The sequence below is a fragment of the Microplitis demolitor genome, chromosome 2, assembly GCF_026212275.2.
Source record: "Microplitis demolitor isolate Queensland-Clemson2020A chromosome 2, iyMicDemo2.1a, whole genome shotgun sequence".
NCBI lineage: Eukaryota > Metazoa > Arthropoda > Insecta > Hymenoptera > Braconidae > Microplitis > Microplitis demolitor.
In genome coordinates this window covers 21,698,119-21,716,838 of record NC_068546.1, presented here as the reverse complement: position 1 = coordinate 21,716,838, position 18,720 = coordinate 21,698,119, and the positions used below count along the sequence as shown (strand labels likewise).

The 18,720-nt window shown below is 27.1% G+C and overlaps 2 protein-coding genes and 1 long non-coding RNA gene across 8 annotated transcripts; 1 reads left to right on the top strand and 2 right to left on the bottom strand.

Annotated features, from left to right (window-relative positions):
• Window positions 1-818: 818 nt before the first annotated feature.
• LOC103579660 (N-alpha-acetyltransferase 11) lies at window positions 819-4,388 on the bottom strand. 4 transcript variants are annotated; one of them, XM_008561122.3, is made up of 2 exons: window positions 4,252-4,388; window positions 819-2,704 (listed from the first exon to the last, which is right to left on the bottom strand). In XM_008561122.3, the coding sequence occupies exon 2, from the start codon at window positions 2,391-2,393 to the stop codon at window positions 1,836-1,838; it is 558 nt and encodes a 185-aa protein (XP_008559344.2). In that variant the 5' UTR covers window positions 2,394-2,704; window positions 4,252-4,388; the 3' UTR covers window positions 819-1,835. The 4 variants fall into 4 exon arrangements, with proteins under 4 accessions (XP_008559344.2, XP_053593095.1, XP_008559345.2 ...); XM_053737120.1 differs by lacking the exon at window positions 4,252-4,388 and adding an exon at window positions 3,764-4,159; XM_008561123.3 differs by lacking the exon at window positions 4,252-4,388 and adding an exon at window positions 3,795-4,159.
• A 473-nt stretch (window positions 4,389-4,861) lies between these two features.
• Window positions 4,862-13,094, top strand: LOC103579658 (uncharacterized). Of its 3 annotated transcripts, none has more exons than XR_008403351.1 (5): window positions 4,862-5,256; window positions 5,570-5,709; window positions 10,421-10,569; window positions 12,387-12,535; window positions 12,604-13,094. It is a non-coding gene; the product is annotated as an uncharacterized LOC103579658 (long non-coding RNA). The 3 variants fall into 3 exon arrangements; XR_549550.2 differs by having other exon boundaries at window positions 4,862-5,390; XR_008403350.1 differs by having other exon boundaries at window positions 4,862-5,390; window positions 12,235-12,535.
• On the bottom strand, window positions 6,741-14,110 carry LOC103579659 (putative mediator of RNA polymerase II transcription subunit 26). Its single transcript, XM_014441014.2, has 7 exons — window positions 13,828-14,110; window positions 11,281-11,511; window positions 9,351-9,575; window positions 8,764-8,954; window positions 7,954-8,698; window positions 7,218-7,668; window positions 6,741-7,144 (listed from the first exon to the last, which is right to left on the bottom strand). Exons 1-7 carry the CDS (start codon window positions 13,942-13,944, stop codon window positions 7,119-7,121), a joined length of 1,986 nt encoding a protein of 661 aa, XP_014296500.1. The 5' UTR covers window positions 13,945-14,110; the 3' UTR covers window positions 6,741-7,118.
• Window positions 14,111-18,720: the final 4,610 nt, after the last annotated feature.

Sequence of the window (18,720 nt, the reverse complement as noted above, 5' to 3'; positions counted from 1 at the left end):
AATTTTTAACGACCACCCTATTGTTTATAGTGAAATTATTTAAAGCGCGAAAATGTTAAGTATTTGATTACACAAAATTTTATGAGTGTGAATGCAGCAGACAAAAAATAAAAAATTCAAAATAAATAGAATAAATAATTAATAAAATATTTATAAAAAATGCACTTATTAATTTTTAAATTTTTTAAATGCGCATTTTTTTTAAATTTTATTTTATCAATTATTTATTCCATTTATTTAAATTTTAAATTTGTCTGCTACATTAACACTCATAAAATTATTCATATCATATTTAATTATTGTGTGCATTGCACGCATTTTATATCAACAAATTTTCTTGTTTAGTGATATCGATACATGGCAACAAAGTATTTATTTATATTAATCATAAAAATGTTTAAGCTAAAGGATGTCTTTCTTCTAGTTAACAGTTTAATTAATTAACACTTAATTTAACATTTGTAAATAGTCATATTTATAAACATTAATTAAATTTTCGAGGCTGGTGATTATGTTTAAGATCTCCAATCGCTAATGTTTATCTTGTATTATAAAAAACTATAAACAATTGTACTTACTTAAATAATTGTTAAAATTCTTAAGGAATGATCACCAACCAGATTTATTAATAATTAATCCTGTCGTCGAATTATGTATTGAAAATATACTAAAAGTAATTATATTTAATTGTGCAATTAGATGATACTTGGACAGGAAGTAAGATAAAATGTCTGTTTAAATAAATTAATTGTGCTGAATATTTGTGAATATCCTTGTATATTTAATTAAGCTTCTCTATTTCAATAAATATTATATAATATGATGATAAACAAAGATTTATTGAAAAAAAAATAATAAATGAAATGATAATATACATATACATTTACCAATTAATTCATTCGTACTTACTGAATGACAAAAAATGTTTTAATTAGAGTTTAATTATAAATCATTGGTCTCTTTATACTTAAGGACGTTCTCAGATGCCCTTACTTTTTAAAAATTTTTAATGAACGCATTGAAATTTTATTAATTAATTTTAAAAAAATTTTATTTCGCCGAGATTAGGACTTTTAAAAAAGTTTATTTAAATTGCCATTAATTAGAAGTCAAATGAAATTTGATATAAAACTTTATCCTACAAAATTTTAAAATTTTAATTTGAAAATTGACATCAAGATTTTACTGAAATTTATTTTTAAAATTTTTTGAACTCCCAATTGATGTCAACTGTAATTTATTTTTCTCAGACCGTACCCCCTTTTTTAAAATATTCAATGACCCAGTCATAATGACCGTGTTAAAATTAAGACAATTATAAAATTAAAGCATTAATTTAAAAATGATAATTTCCCGAGACAGATTTTTAAAAAAATTTACAGTTGACATCAATCAGAAGTTAAACAAAATTTCAAAAATAAATTTTAGTAAAATCATGTCTATTTTCTAATTCAAATTTTCAAATTTTGTAGGCTAAAATTTCTTCTAACTCCTAATTGACAACAACTAATTTTTTTCATAAATTTGCCCGCGAATTATAACTGCGTTGTTGTTTTTTTTTTTTTTTTCAATTAGTGCTTAAACTTTTTTTTAATAAACTATCAAAATTTTACTACGGTCGTCATAAAATATTAAAAAAAAATGGAGACACTGTCTGAGAATGCCCTTAATTTTTTTGTAATTGATAAAATTTCGATACTCATCACAGTTGTCATCGAAAATTTTTAAAAAAAGGTCTGAGAATGGTCTAAATATTTAACTCAAAACAACTTTCATTGTTTATTATTTTATTTTATTTGTTGGTATGAAAGAGCCTTTTATCATAAAAAAAGGAATTAATGATCACAGCACCGTCCCGTATGTGTATGTGGTGTCGAATTAGCATCTTTTATCATATTTTCTTTAGCTGAATTTTTTTCTTGATGAAAGCTACTGAGATCACGTTTCATTGCATAGGCATCCTCGCCATCGGCGTAATATTTCGGCTCTATCTCGGACACCTCAAATTGCAGACTGCTCGTATAAAGATTCAAAGCTGCTCTGTTGCTGCGTCTTACGTGCAATGATACATAATTGGCTTCAAAACATTCAACCATTGCCCTGGAGGCTTGGTTCATTAGCTTCTGCGCTATTCCGAGTCTCCGGTGTGATCTTTTGACAGCGAGACTCGTGATATGTCCGTGAGGATTATCTTCACAATCTTCTTCCATTTTTGCCAATACGTAGCCGACGATTCGGCCTTTCTCGTCTTCTGCTACGTAACTCAACTGCGGCCAAGATAACGCGTGGTAGAGGTAATATTTCATCTGATAATTCTCTGGTAGACATTGAAGATTGCAGTGTTGAATGTTGAGAAGATCATTTGTATTCGCACATCGTATATTAATTGCCATATTTATAATTAATTATTATTTATAATTCGACTTATAAATTAATTTTAATTAAAATATATTTTATAATTACTATAATAGTTCAGGTAAAATATAATTATACAAAATATGGATTTACTTTAAAAAAACAATTTTATAAATTTGATTTAATTGTTTTTTTTTTTTTTTTTGTTTTGTTTAGTCGCGTCGAAGTTTTTTCATACGTGATCGGCCAGTTTTTAAATCGTTAACTGATGATGATTCGCTCATGCCACCAAGAAGCTCACGTACGAACCGAAATCGGGAGAGGAAAAATTTCCAAACGAGATACCAACCTGTTGAAAAAATTAAAATAATTAAATATTTAGTGAAATTATAAATATTATTGCTTATGATCCTAAAGTTAACAGACAATTTTCGAATTTTTTTTTTAAAGAAATTTACTGCAACAAAAGTGCGTGGAAAAAATTGAAAAATTGACGAAATTTTTTAAAGTTTTTTTTTTGTAATTTAGTTGGGAAAAAACAAAAAATTACTAGTCGGCTAACTAGTAGGATTGTCTGGGTAAAAATGTATCTGACAATTTTTTGAATTTTGAAGTAAATAAAATGTAAGTGGAATAAAAATGCGCATTTAGAAAATTTCAAAATCAGTACGCGCATTTTTTTACAACTTATGGTTTTGAATAAATTCAAAAAAATATTAGACGTCGGCTAACTTGAGTATCATTGAGAGATAATTCCGAAGTTACCAGACAATAAATAATTTTTGAATTTTATTTAAAAAAATTCAAAAACTAAAAAAACACACATGTAGAAAATTAAAAAAATTAAATATAGCTAACTGTGAATTTTTAAAATTTAAAAAAAAAGTTAATTAAACGTGTCGAATAAAATTTAAAAAAAATGCGCACTTATAGAATTTAAAAATAAGTATGTGCATTTTTTTTATTATTATATTTTTAATTGAAAAATTCGTTTATTTGAACTTTAATATACGAGTGTGAATGTAACAGACATCAGAAAAATTTAAATTATAAATAGAATAAATAATTAAAAAAAAAAATTTTACAAAAAATACACTGATTGATTTAAAAATTTTTTAAATGCCGATTTTTTAAAAATTTTATTCTATTAACTATTTATTCTACTTATTAATCATTTTAAAATTTGTCTGATATCTGCTACATTCACCCTCATTTTTAAAATTTGTCTTGTCTGCTACATTCACACTCATTACGTTCATACTCAAAAATTGTCTTGTCTGCTACTTTCAATATCATAATTATTTATTACTTTATTTAATTAAAAAAAAAAAATTAAAAGAAACAGGAATTAAATTGTAGAGCATGCTTATAAATAATAATTAGTTTGAAAAATAAATACACGTCGTACTAGAATAAAAGTTGGATTTGTTGATTCTCACCCAACAACACGAGGACAAAAACAATTATTAAACTTGAGATTACAGAAAATGCAGCCAGCACAAATTCATGCATTATGACAATAAATATTATTACGCTGTTACAATAACGTCTAATATTATTATTGATGACTCCAAAATATTTTTCATAACCTTGCTCTCCTCTTGTGTATGTTGGCGTTTTTTTTTTATTTAAATTATAACTTTGCTACTTTATGTAACTAGAAAATAACAATTTTTTTTTTTTTTCGTGACTTGGTAATTGAACTTATCGAATCAGAGGCCACGCCATTTTTTAGTTCCGTAATCTTATAATTATATCGTCTAGTATTCTATCTAGTAAGATACAGTTTGATAGCACGAGAGGTTATGTTTCTATTCATTGACAAAATTACGCCTTTTTAAATTTTATTAAAAAGAGAAAATTTGATACTATGTATTATTATAGAAAACTACTTACCAGAAATTTTGAATAATTGATTTTTAAAATTTATGTTGTGATTTAAATATAATTCGATATTTAAAATGACACACTCAGACTCGTGTGTGATTTTTTGTAGGACTAGCGTAGTACCGGAAGTATTTCTTACTGCCATATTTTTTTTAATCTCATTTTTGAATTTACTATTTTAAATCTATTATTCAATTTTTATTTTTATTATTAAATTTCGCAAATGAAAATTTAAAATGACAGTAAAAATGGCGGGCATCTGACAATTTTTAAAATTTAAAAATTTTTTAAACAGAAAAATTAAAAAACGAACTTTTAGAAAATTCAAAAATCAGTACATGATTTTTTTTTTATTTTATCAATTTAATTGTTTGATTTTTTTTTTTTGTAATTTAAAAATTGTCTTGTGTCTGCTATATTGACACTCATAATTTGAATTGCATAAAATTTTAATGTTTGATGAAAAAAATATAAATGAGAGTGAATGTAAAAGACGTCAAACAATTCATAAATTTTAAATAAATGAATTAATTAATTAGAATAATTAAATTTAAAAAAATGCGCGTACGAATTTTTTATTTGTTATTCTATTTTTATATTTTATTTATTTATTCAAAAGTTTAAAAAATAATCAATTGTTAACTAAATTCACGCGCATAAAAACATCAGCATGAAGTTAGTAGACAATCAACAATTTTTTTTTTAAGATTGTGAAGTAGCTGACAATTAGCACTGTTTTATATTTTAGGGTAAATGAATAAAATGTCAGTAGAGTAAAAATAAAATTTTTGAATTTAAATATTTCAATTAACTTATTTATTCATTTCAATTCTGACATTGTCTCATCTTCTATACCCACACTCATAGTTTTTTTTATGTTCCTGAAGTTAACAGACCAAAAAATCAAAAAGTTATTAGACGTCAGCTTACTTCAGTATGTCGACCTTTTCTTCTTCATTTATGTGATAACTATTAAGTTAGATTTAATTTACAATTAAATACTTCGATTATTCGGTGAGTTTTAAGTTCAAGAAATTACTAAACTCATATAGTAAAGTTCAAAAGTAGGCCAATTTAATTGTAAGATTTAAAAATTGACTCAGCTTGAAATTATAATAGATCCCGGAGAAAATATTTGGCTACGGATGGTAACTAATAACTAATATTCTTGTCATAAAATAATTATATACATGCGTTCTCGTAATGTTTTCCGGACTACTTATTCAAGTTAATTAGAATTTTTAGTCTTTAAAAGTTTAAAATTATACTCACGGCAATAACTTTTTTTAAATTTTCATTTATTAGAAACTTTGTCAATAATTTCTAGCTATTATAAGCGGGTTCAAAAAAACCGGATAGAAAGAAAGAAAGGGAGAGAGAGTAATTTCTCATCAATTTAAATAATTATACTGCAAACTATGAGAAGATTCTGATTGAATTATTCAGTTGATTTAATTAATGTGTGAGGTAAGTGGGTTAGTCGCATCTTTCATCTTTGTAAAAATTATATCTATAATTTATTAATTTTGCATCACTTTAATTATATTCTTCTGAACCCATCTAGTCAACCATTACTTACACAAAAATGCAGACCATTAATTAGTATATTCTGTAATAGGATCTCATTGTCCAAGTAATTAAACTCCGTTTAAAATCTAGATTTTTTGACAAACGAATTTGTTTCAATTTTCCTTGTCCTTTTTTACACTGAATTTGAATTTTCTGTGTTTTTGAAAACTTTCTATACATCTAAATTTTATTAATTAATTAAAAAATAATTAAAGAAAGGAAAATTTCGTCGAGATATTAAAAAAAATTATTTACAGTTGATATCAAAGGGAGTTAAACGAAATTTGAAAAGTAAATTTTAGTAAAATCTTAATGTCAATTTTCAAATTTTTCAGGCAAAAATTTATTTAACGTTTCGTTTTACTCCCAATTGATAACAATTATAATTTTTTTTTAAATATATATCTTGTCTTTTTTTCCATTAATACTCAAACTTTTTTTTTTATTAACTGTCAAAATTTTACTATTCATTACAATCGTCATTAAATATTTGAAAAAAATACCGGGTACTATCTAAGAATGCTTTTAAAAAAGTTTTTCGGTGAAGGTGCCATAAGATAAAAAATCTGTTGTTTTTTACTTATGTGTCCCACTTACCCAGGTTTCACTGTATTATCTTTCTTCCTTTTTTCATCTGTGTCTTATTAAAAAAAAAAATAATAATAAAATAAACCTACAACTTTTTCGAATGGTTTCCATTGTGCGGCATTGAAAATAATGAATTATGAGTCTAGTTATCCTTGTATTAAATAATTTTTTTATGTAAATAAATGACTAATAAAAACGAACAATTGTCATTGAATGAATCAGTGCACTTCAAAAAATATTATTAAAAAAAAAAAATGAAACAAAACTTTATTAGGTTTCTATAAATTTATGATTAAAAATCAGGGTTTAGGGGATAAGAAAAAAAAATGTCAACACTAAAATTTATCACATTAGTTATTATTTTTTATTCAAAAATTATTATATAGTAAAAGCAATTTCCAAGGTAAATAACTAATTCTACGTATTTTTTGTATCTTAAACTTGATAAAATATTAAATGATCAACAGATAAATCTATTACACAGAATAATAGTATCACTTGTATCCTATTTCCATCACGAATAGTAGGTGTATTTACATACTTTTTAATGCTTGTATCCTTGAATGCATCTTTAATGGTAATTTTATTTATGAATCCTGCTAATAAGAATAGTACTTTATATATATATATTTATATATATATTTTTTTTTTTATTTTACTTTAATATTTAACGACTAAAGGATTCTTTTTTTATGATAATTTTATGAGGCATTAGGAATTTAACGAACAGAACGTGGTTGAACATCTGAAAAAATGATGACCATAAATTAATATTTATATTTATTATGATAATATAAAAATAAATATATAATACTTACAATGGGGACGATTGATATCTTCCTGTTCATCAGATTGAGGCATAACTTGAGCTTGTAGTGGTTGGTTCTGTTCTTTGTTGTCTTCTTGTTCTTCAGAATTGCCCATCACGCGAGCACTTACTCCAATAGGTACCTGGAATGTTTCCATAGATCTCAAGGGCATGGGAAATTGCGGTCTAGGAAATAAACGTTCTTCGATTCTGTGGATAAAACTTCTCTCGGGAAGTACAACAATTTTCTTCTTGTCTTCATCTTCTTTGTTTTCTTCTTGACTTTCAGAATCAGCAGTAAGTTTTGTTGATTGTTGCTGCCCTTCTAAGTTTTCTTGACGGTGGCCTTCGACGTTTTCATGTTCCATGAGATTTCTCAATTCAATTGGACGGATTGGTCCATTGAATTGAACTGGGCGAGCATTCATTGGAAAAGGTTTAAACTCTTGAACTTGAACTTGCTGAAATTATTTAAATAATGTAGATGGTATCTGGTAATTGATTTAATTATTTAATTAGTTAGTCGGAATATGCGAACAGTTCGAACATGAGTTATTCGAATCGGATAGAATCTAATAATTAAAATTTTTACCAAAGGTAAATACAGATTAGACATAAATCTACGAAAATTAACGAAATTAGTAAAAAAGGATTCTGAAGTTACACCCGGACTTAATTCGCGTTCATTCCGAAAATTTTTTACAATTTGAAAATTCAAATTACTCTAAAAAGTAACTAATAGTTACCTCTTGTCGAGTTCTGTCAATATCTTGTTCTGGTTTCATTTCTTCATCAATATGTTGAATGATGCTCTTAATTTTAAGCGGTACTTGTTGAATAAATCTTATGATATCAATTGGTAACCCTGGGAAAGGGAAGTTTTGTTTATCACGAGCTTCTTGAGGCTGTGTAGGTTTTTGTTCAAGCTGTTGCTGGATGATGTGGACCTGTGGTATGATTCTGGGTTCCCGTTGGTTCATTTCCGGCATAACAGGTGCTGCTGGTGGTGGTGGAGGTGGCATCATTCCTTGAGTTTGTTGTTCTTGAGAGTACACTTGTTCACTTGGTTCTTGAGGGAACATCGGGTGGTGGGGTTGTTGCTGTTGTGGTTGTGGCTGTTGTTGTGGCTGTGGTTGATGTTGCATCTGGTTCATTGGCGGTCTCATTCCGCGGATCATTTCAATTGGTAGAGTACGGATTTCAATTGGAAATGGACGTAATTCCATTTGCTGATTGTTATTAATTTGTTGGGGGATTTGCGGTGCTCCCAATCCTAGCATCTGATGAATGTTTCTTATTTCAGGTAAACCAAGACTTTGCTCCAATTGATTTATTCTACGTGCATTCACAAATGATGGATTTTGTGCATCGGGTGTGGGAAATTGGTTTTGAACTTGGTAACGATGGTAGTCTTGTTCATGAGGTTGCATCGGAATCTGGATGTTGCCAAGCGGAACAATAATTGGAGTAAGAAGATCCTGTTCCTGTTGCCTGGATAATTATTTTATTAAATGACTATTTAAGAGACAAACTTAAAATAACCATTGAAAGCTTACTCTTGTCGACGAGGTTCTCCGGATTCACAGAGAATGACCACGCGCTCACCACTAAGACGTTGAGGACGTTGGTAATCATTGTTATTGTTGTTGTTGTTGTTGTCTACTTGATTATTACCATCATTAAAGTCATCAGATCTACGACGTTCGACTACACATGACACGAGACCACGGGATTGCTGCATAAGGGTCTATAGATTATGGCAAATAAATATGATTATAATTTGATTTTTTAAAAATTGATGTAAGAAATTTTCCTGATTTAAAAATTCATTGAAAAAAATTGAAACTAATTTAATACTTTTTAATTCATTGGAGAATTCGATGTCGTGAATTGATTTTAATTTTTTTAAATTATAGAAGAGACCAGAAATTTATTTTTATTTACTGATTGAATTAAGAATTTTGAATTTTCTACGAGACTAGAAATTCAATAATTATTTAGTCATTGAAAAGAATAGAGGTAAATTGATTTGATCGATACGGAGAAAAAATCGATAAATTTAAAATATTTAAATGAATTACTTAATATTTAATTTTTTAAAATTCTATTCAATGAATTTTTAAAATCAGGGATAAGTTCTTACATTTGCGAGATCATCTAAATCAAGTTGAAGTGGGAATTTAATGTGGACTGGTGAAAATCCAGAATCACTGTAATCATCCTCATTTTCATTGTCATTTCCACTTTCATTGTCAGCTTTCGAATCATCCTGAGTATCAGTTTGAGTTTCTTCCTCTTTAGGATCTGATTGAATTGGTTTCGTTTTTACGGCTGACTCGCCAATGTTCTGTTTAGCGTCAATGGGATCCTGTATATTTACAGATAATTGAATATGAAAAAAAAAAAAATAATAATAATAAATAATAATAATAGTAGAGTATTAAGAGTTTCACTAATTTAATAATATGTCTAGGAATCTTCTTAATGGCTTTAAAACTTTTTAGCTGACGTTCTCTTAAAAATTAATTGCACGATTCAACGGTTGGTCGCATTCGATTTTCATCGTTTCGAGTTTACCGCGACTTTTAATAATAATCATCAAAGTGACTTAACTTTCACCAACTGCTCGCTATGACCTGGCGTCAATGCGTGACCGGAAAGTATGCGGGAGTGATGCCCATTGAAAAATCCCATGTCACTTGTAATTCAACAATAAGTATATACTAAACTATCAGTATCATTTTCTCGTTTACGCCGCTTGATTTGGACATTCAATAAATTAAAGTTATTTTATATACGAGAGTTGATATACAGGAAATTATTTAGTAATTCAAACTGTTGACAACTTTCTATGTGCTTCCCGATTGACCGGTACCGCGTCAATAAAAACCAGGATAAAATTACTTAGAACTTTTTGAGTACAGTGCATGATACTTTTTTTCGAGCCCCATTTTATATAAAAGTAAAAAGTTTAAGTAAATTATAGCAAGTAGGTTTTGATATATTTACCACTGGAAAGTTATTCGCAGACAATATAATCGGTCATGCAAATAAAAAAGTATTGAGAGAGTGAAAAATATTTTAGTGGGTTGTAAGAAATCATATTTGCTTGCATTAATTTTAGTATTCATGATCCATTACCCGATACGCTCATTAAAATCTTTATAATTTTTTGTTTATTTATTATTATACTTTTTTTCTTTTTGTTTTTAGAGGATTAGCTCGGGCGATTATAATTTACGCGAAGATTATTATCCTCGACAGTACAGTTAATCGGCAAAGAGAAAATCCTTTCAGCGAACGTTCACCTCTCGGCACAACTGCCATCCAAGCAACCCACTTTCATTGTATTCGTTGTACAGGTAAGCTTATGTATGTATGTTTTTTTTTTCTTATTTTTTAACCGGTACAGTATTAAATAAACCTGGTACAGTAAATACGTACTATGGAGTACCATTTAATAACAGATTCTTCTAATGATTCATTATATTACATACACAATAAAATAAATATACATTATCTTTTAATGATATGTGTGTTGATTGATGTTTACATTTATCTTTTATGAGCATAATAAAGATTTTTAAAAAATCGTTTGAGATTTAGTTACTAAATAAGACGGCGGAATCAAAGAATAGGATTTAAAAATTCAAAATTGAATGACGGATTATTTATTTATTATTTATGCGATTCACGAGTTTTTGCTTCCTGTCTTAGTATTACGTGCTCAGTAGAAAGTAAACTTAAGTGTACGACGTGTATGTAAGACAAATGAGCCGAACATACATAAAGTTTGCCCTCTGAGTCACGTTAAGGTGAAAATAAAACTTATTAGAACTTGATGTTCTCTTCCCGCTAAGAGAAACAAAAAAACAGGAATACCTCTAAATAATTATTTACAGAGATTATTTTTTAATAGTGAGCAATTAAATACTCGTTTGTCTGGTTCGCCTTGACATGGACTTGTAGGAACATTAAAAACTGTTGTTATGAAAAACGACTCATTATTTGGATTAGATTTTATCGAGATAGTGGAAGATGGCAAAGTAAAAATTAAATAATTTTTAGTGTACCTGAACAAGAGCTTCGGGTTGCAGGTGTTTGATGAATTCGTTTGGCTGCTGTTGGCTGTTTATTTGGGTCTGCATAGCATTGATAGCCTCGGGAGTGCATGATGTGCGAGCTTGGAGCCAAGCTGCGGCTAAAATAAAGCTGCCGATGATAACGGAAATGGCTATCAAAGTTGTGGCGATTATCTTGGCGATCTGGACGGCAGTACTCTTCATTACTGGTCTTGAGTATGCCTGAAAAAATGAAAATATATTTATATTTTTAGAATTACCCTGTGGAAAAATTTGATCTGGTTTCAGTCTAACTAGACTACTGTATGCGATCTGTTTTTTAAATTTTGAGCTGTTTTTGATCTTAAGATGGTCAAAAACAGGCTTAAAACACAAAAGACAGAAAAAGTATAATTTCGGTCTGGATAAAAACAAAAATCAGCAAAATATGAGGAAAAAGTGTGATTTTGATTTAGAGGCAACCAAAACTAGGCTAAAAATGATCGAAAGTAATTCTGAAAATAATCTAAATAGTACGGGAAAAATTCAATCAAATTTTGAATGTTAATTAAATACAAATAAAAAGTAAAATTGAATAGCAATAATTTAAAATTTTTATTCGATCTGATTTTAGTCTAATTCAACTATATTTGAACTTTGATCTGTTTTTGATCTTAAGATAAAAACAGGCGAAAAAAATTATAGACAGAAAAAGTCTAATTTCGGTGGATAAAAACAAAAATCAGCAAAAGTATTATGAGGAAAAAGTCTAATTTTGATTGAAAGGCGACCAAAACTGGAGTAAAAATAAGTCGGAAAGCCCCATCTTAGATAAATGCAAACAAAAAGTAAAATTGAAGCAAAAATTCAAAATTTTTATTTGATTTAACAGATGAAATTTTTCGACACTTCATGAATCTTTTCACATAATCATCGCATTTATCAATCATTTTATTTCCATTGCAGAAAACATGCATATGACTATTTTCTCATATCGTTAAATGATTACATCTGAACAGACCTTCCTTACATTAATAGAATTTACGTGGATGGTTCTACACTATGTAGAACCTGTGACAAAGACTACAATGATTTATGTTTGTGTATGTTCGTGCCAGCTTCACGGTTGGTACCCAACCAAGTCGAGGCCTTTGTCGCTGTACCGCTTCCTTCGTTATCGATTTAAGTCTATGGTCTCTTGGTCGAGTCACACCAGCACCGGGATTTATAAAAAATTTAAACAACAAAAAAAACAACCGAACAAAAGGTAAGAAAGATTTCTTCTCATTTGATTTCTATCATCATTACTTATATATAAATATATATAATTTCTAGGTGAGAAGATTAATAGTCGAGATGATTCAAGAACTAGAAAGCTCGTGCATTATCACGAGCATTAAAGAGTTAGCGGGTTTACAGATAAAACATGCAATGTCTAGAAACGGTTTTCTTGTATTGTTTGAAATCCTTAGTAGCCTTAACTGTTTTTTGACCCTAAATCTTTTAAAAAAAGTATAAAATTGAAGAGCGCTACAGGATATCTTGTCTCAGTTTTTATTATTTACGAAGGACAACAACTTATACAGAAGAATTGTGGATGCGATTCATTATGACCTCGATGTGGATGGACGATACTTTGGTGAGAGGCTTCCAGGAGATAGTAGGCCATCATATAAGACAAACTATAGCAAGGTGTTTATAAACTCATACATTTAAGTAAACTGATACAAAAGTAAACAGCTCTGTTGCCAAGTGAAATAATTCAATGTAATCTTAATGAAATTTCATAAATATCTTTTTTATTCTTTGTATTCCTAATGACTCATTTAATTGCCATATTATAATTATAAAAAAAAAAAAAAACAAATTTTAATTTAACACAATACAGAAACACGAAATTAATTTAAGTATTTAATGTTTGATTTAACTTACGTAAGCTAACTTTTATTTTTTTCCTCATGATTACTCTACGCACGTCTGTACGCAATAATCTCGGAAACAAAATAATATTTAATGGTATAATGAAAAGTAAATAGTAAGAAAAAAGTGTCTTACTCAATTGTACTCGTGGACGTGGTTTTAAATCAAATGCTCTTTTGAAACTTTACGTTTAAATTAAGAAAGCGGCAATCAGCAAGAAAATTTAAATTTTTAAACCGAGATTTAAATACTTCGGGTTAAAATCTTTGTACTGGAGTAAAATGTAGATTCTAAATTGTGAATACATCATTTTGCCTTGAAATTATGCGTAATTTACCAAAAAAGCATTACCAAAAAAGCAAACACTCTTATTCGCGTGACAATTAACTCTTGAGGACAAGTGTGTAATTTTTTTTTTTTTTTTTTTTTTTTTCATTTATAAATAAATAAATATAATAATTGCAATTATTACATAAATTTTATATATGTAATTATATTAGAAATTTTTAAAAGTTTGATCGAGCAGGAAGCCGGCAGACTTTCTAATTATTATTTAATTTTAATGAATTTTTATGAATTTCCTGGGAGAAAATTATGAAATTTTAGCGAATTTAAAATAAATATATAATTACTGCTTACCGGAGGTGATTCTGATGAAGAATAAACTTCACTGGGTGCATAATGACTGTGAGGAGGCGGAATCTTCTCTGATCCCACGGTAACAGTAGCCAGGGAATCAAGTTGCTCTTTCTCCATTATTGAGAAATAAGACACTTGAGTACTTGTTAAAACTTGTAGTCCGTTTTTAAAATAAAATTGACAATATAAAAAATATATAAACTTAAAATGATATATCAGCACTTAAAATATTTTTTAGAATGAAGAAAAATTAGGATGTCAATCGCCCGATGATCATCCGAGCAGTGAATGTCCAAGGATTCTGAGCACTGGTAGCTTAGGTGTAATCCCCACCTGACGAGAGAGCTGTGCTGGTTTGGTATGGGCATTGGGCCTTCCTCTTTCCTCCCACAGTATGGGATATACTAACAGAGTGGTGGGCCCCACCCTCACGTCACCGTCTTCGTCATCTCCGAGTGCAATCTCAACTTTCTAAGCAAAGCAACAATACTATGCCTACTCCAGACCACGATGCTATTAGTGTGCTACTTATATATTTATGTCTTTGCACAAAACCGGTTTTACATTTACGATTAAAAATATTATAATCACGATAATTATTTATATAAGTTTGTTTATATAGATGTATATAGATTACTATTCATATATATATATTAGAAGTTATCAATAAATCGGGCAACTTTTTTATAGATTTTAGTAAAATGTGAGGCAGTAATTAAATTATCGAAAAATTAATAAATATTGACAGTTACTGGTTTCAAGGCTGGCATAAATTATACTGTACATTAATTTCCGGAAATTAAATAAAACGTGAGAACACGTTTAGTATATTTTTATACGAAATGCGCAATATATACTTTGAACGTGCTTTTAAATGGTAATAATAAAGTAAACATGAGATAATATTATTTTTAAATGAAATTTATTTAATTTATAATGGGAGATATGTTTTTTGTTATTGGAATATAATAATCCTGATAGATGGATCGTCATGAGCGAAAGTGTTAAGTGAATTACTCGTGAAATGCATCAGGCAAAGTCACTACTTTCCCCGTGTTTGAAAATAAATGAAAAAATCAATCAGTTGTTGCAAAAATTTAAACAAAAAAATAAATAAAGATTTCTTAATATCAAATAAAATTAAATTTCACAACTTATTCTTAATAAATATTATTTTTAATTATATTAAATATAAATAATTACGTAGAAATTTATATTTTATTATTATTATTATTATTTTTATTATTATTATTATTATTATTATTATTATTATTATTATTATTATTATTATTACACTGTAAAAAGAACGGTGTTAAAATAAAATAATACCGGTGTAGGTGGTGTAATTTGGCAGTGTTAAATCGGTGTAAAAAAAATTCCACGTATAGAAATTATAAAAAAAAATATATTACATATAAAAAAATTAAAAAATTTAATGAATATTATCTGGAGGAAATTTTAAATTTTGATATGGACATTTAAATAATTATTAATGTTATACGTAATATATGTAAAAATTAAACAATTTTACACCCAGCATTTCAATCACCAATAATTTAATTGATTAATTAAACTAGTAGTCTAACTGTAGTGATCAAGTAAATAAAAATATTCACAAAGTTAAATATTTTAAACATCGAAGAATATTTTAACACCGGTAAAAAATATTTACACCGGCAAAAAATATTTACACCGGCTGTGTTATTTTAACACCGCTTTCAGTGTTGAAATTTAACACCACCGATTTTTTTTACGTAGCTCATATTATTACAAAAAAAATTTTCAAAGCCAAGAGAGTTAATTTTAATATTTAAACTCCGTACCAGAGTGAATGCGGATTTAAATAAAATATAACATTGACATAACTCACAAAAATTCATAAATTTATTATTAAATTTGCTATAAATATATATTAATATATACATACATATATTTATGGTTTGGTGATTTCCAATACAAAAATAATGACATGAAAATTTAATAATAAAAAGGTCATGTAAGCCAAAAATATAAAAAACAACATGACCATGCGCAATATAAAATGATCATTATCATTATTATTAATAGTTATATATCATTAAAAGTAGTTAACTATAATTAATTTAAAAGTAGGCGGCATATAAATTAAATGCGTTTGATGAGAACGGATATAAAATAATTAAATGTAGAAAAAACGTAGTTTAAATAAATAGTTAAGCAATTATTTCAGGTATAAGCACGCAATGGCATTGTCGAGCGCTGGTTTTGACCTAGGTACCTGATGAATTTACACGAGATATATGTATATTATAATGTACATATGATAGGTGATTGCTCTATGGAGACGTACGACTTCCATGCGACAATTTCACCTAGAAATTGCGCTTCCATTCCAACATATACGTAATTTATATTTTAAATAACATTTTCTCTTTAAATAAGTAGACCTACAAGTGTAAATATATATATGTTATTTGAAATAATATATATACTAAATATATGTAGCAAATTGAACAGTTTAATTTTGATTACAAATAACTTATGATACTTAAAAATTAAATTATGCTTTTTTGTAATTCATATTATTTTGTGTAAAAAATCTATTCATATTATTCACGTTTTATAAAGATAATAATAAGACGTACTCTCGCTTTCACTCGAGATAATAAGTATCCATGCTACGATATTTAATGTAAACTGTAATTACATTTATTATTTTCTTTTTTTTTAAATTTAATTTTCATATTCCCGCCAGTTAATATTTTACCAAAACTGAGAAAATTAAGTTTTATTTAAATATTATTATTTATCACTTAATTGAGGTATGAGGAGGGGAAAAGGGGGGAGAGACCCATATATTTCAGAAACAATATTTATTGTTTTTTTTTTTTTTGCTGTTATTTCAGTAATATTTCACTCTTTATCGATGCAAAAATGAATGTTTATATTTATTTTTTAAATTGAAAATTAAGACCGATCAATTTGCAATCAAGCTATAAATGTATATATATGTATACTATATATAGACATATATATGCATGTATATATATGTCATTTCTCTTCCTATGTAATATATATCAACTGTAATCGTCAATATATTGCTTTTTACGGACGTGCATCAGCGAATTTCCATTATTAAGCAACAAATGTGAAACGTATGTATTTTATGCAGGCATAAAAGTTGCACAAAGTTGAAAAATTTTCATTCACGTATACAATATATATTATTTTGATATTTAATATACTGACAATTTTTTTTCATATTTATGATAATTAAATTTTTTTTTGTTTAGAATAAAAGTTACCAAATTTTGATGAAATTTTTATTTGAAAAATTATTAGAAGAGAAATAATCAATTTTTTTTTTTTAGTTTTCATAATTTCACATTTTGTACTTGATAATTTGAGCGCGTAAAATGAAACTGTTGTCGCGCATGTTTATGAATAATAGAAAATTTAATTTTGAAAAAACAGAAAAAACGAAATTTTTTGTATGGCAAAATGGAAATAAAAATTTTCTCGAGGGAAGAATTTTTTTTTTCTGTGTAATTTTTATAAATGGAAATGATTTAAAAGAAAATTAATTAGGTATAGCGTAAGAAAATTGAATGCGATCTCAAAATAAAATTTAAATTTAATCAAGCGGAATTTAAAAAAAAATTTTATTTCAGTTATTAAAGGTGTTGATTTAATAAAAAAAAAAAAATAAGGATGTAATGAGTACACTGAAATATTATTTTGGTTTAAACTAAAGCCTCATTATGATATAATAAATGAAAACGACTACATGCTTGAGTTAACAATAACAAAGTTTTGTTTATTGAAAACGTATGCATAGTTGTTTCTCTTCCGTGTTCGGTATACATATTAACTAAATGAAATACGTTTTTTTTTAATTATTTGTATTAAATATTTATGCAAAGAAAAAAAATCGATTTGTCCCACTTTCTTTTTTTTTAAATCGTTCCATAATTTTTTTACAAAAAATATTATTTAAAAAATTTTTTTTTTTCTTTGACCAGGTTGTCTACCTGCAGAATTCGAAATAAACAATCAAAAATTACTATGACCATAGTAAATTACAGTCCCGATTGACTCTGATTAGATTTAAAAATTCGGGAATTTTTAATTGACTTCCACATGAATTTATTATCGGATTCAATCGAAGTTTTTTATCAGGAATAGTTATAGTAAATTGTAATATAATTTTTGGCAACTTTACAATGGTCAGAGTAATTTTTTAAAATTCTGCAGGTGCCAACATGGTCCGGCTTTACTACGACACTGTAGTATTTAAAAGAAGAACAATTTCTCCGTGTAGTTTTATCATAATTATTCGAATATTGACATAAGTATGTAGAGATATTGATATTTATCACTTATATATGACTCATTACAAATATTACATCACATAGAATAACTATTAGAGGAAGATAGTAATTATTACTTCATGGGTATTCTATTTCCTGTCAAAAAATATATACTTTTTATCCCATAGTCTATACACTAAAAAATTTCGAGTGCGAATGTAGCAAATATGAGACAAATTTTGAATTACGAATAAATGAATTGAAAAATTCAAAATATAAAAATGAAAAAATGCACTTAAAGATTTTTGAATTTTATAAATGTGCATTTTTTATTTTTATTCTATTCACATTTAATTCCCTTATATTTCAAAATTTTAAAAATGACACTGTCAGTTACATTTACACTCATTTACAATATTATCAATTTTTGAAAATCAATTAATGTATATATATGTATAGACATTAAAATATAAGATATATATTAGAAAAATTTTTCAAGGTAAAAATAATGAATATTTATATTATTTGTTACTGACAGATTAAACTTATCAGTGAGAAAAAAACGCAGTTTAAGTGATATTATGTATATAAAATGAATAATAAA

Coding starts and splice junctions, on each gene's coding strand:
- LOC103579660 (XM_008561122.3), bottom strand. CDS start 2,393: ATGGCAATTAATATACGATGTGCGAATACAAATGATCTTCTCAACATT.
- LOC103579659 (XM_014441014.2), bottom strand. CDS start 13,944: ATGGAGAAAGAGCAACTTGATTCCCTGGCTACTGTTACCGTGGGATCA. Junction 9,576..11,280: donor AACCCGAAGCTCTTGTTCAG/GTACACTAAAAA, acceptor GTAAATATACAG/GATCCCATTGACGCTAAACA. Junction 8,955..9,350: donor ATTTAGATGATCTCGCAAAT/GTAAGAACTTAT, acceptor CATAATCTATAG/ACCCTTATGCAGCAATCCCG.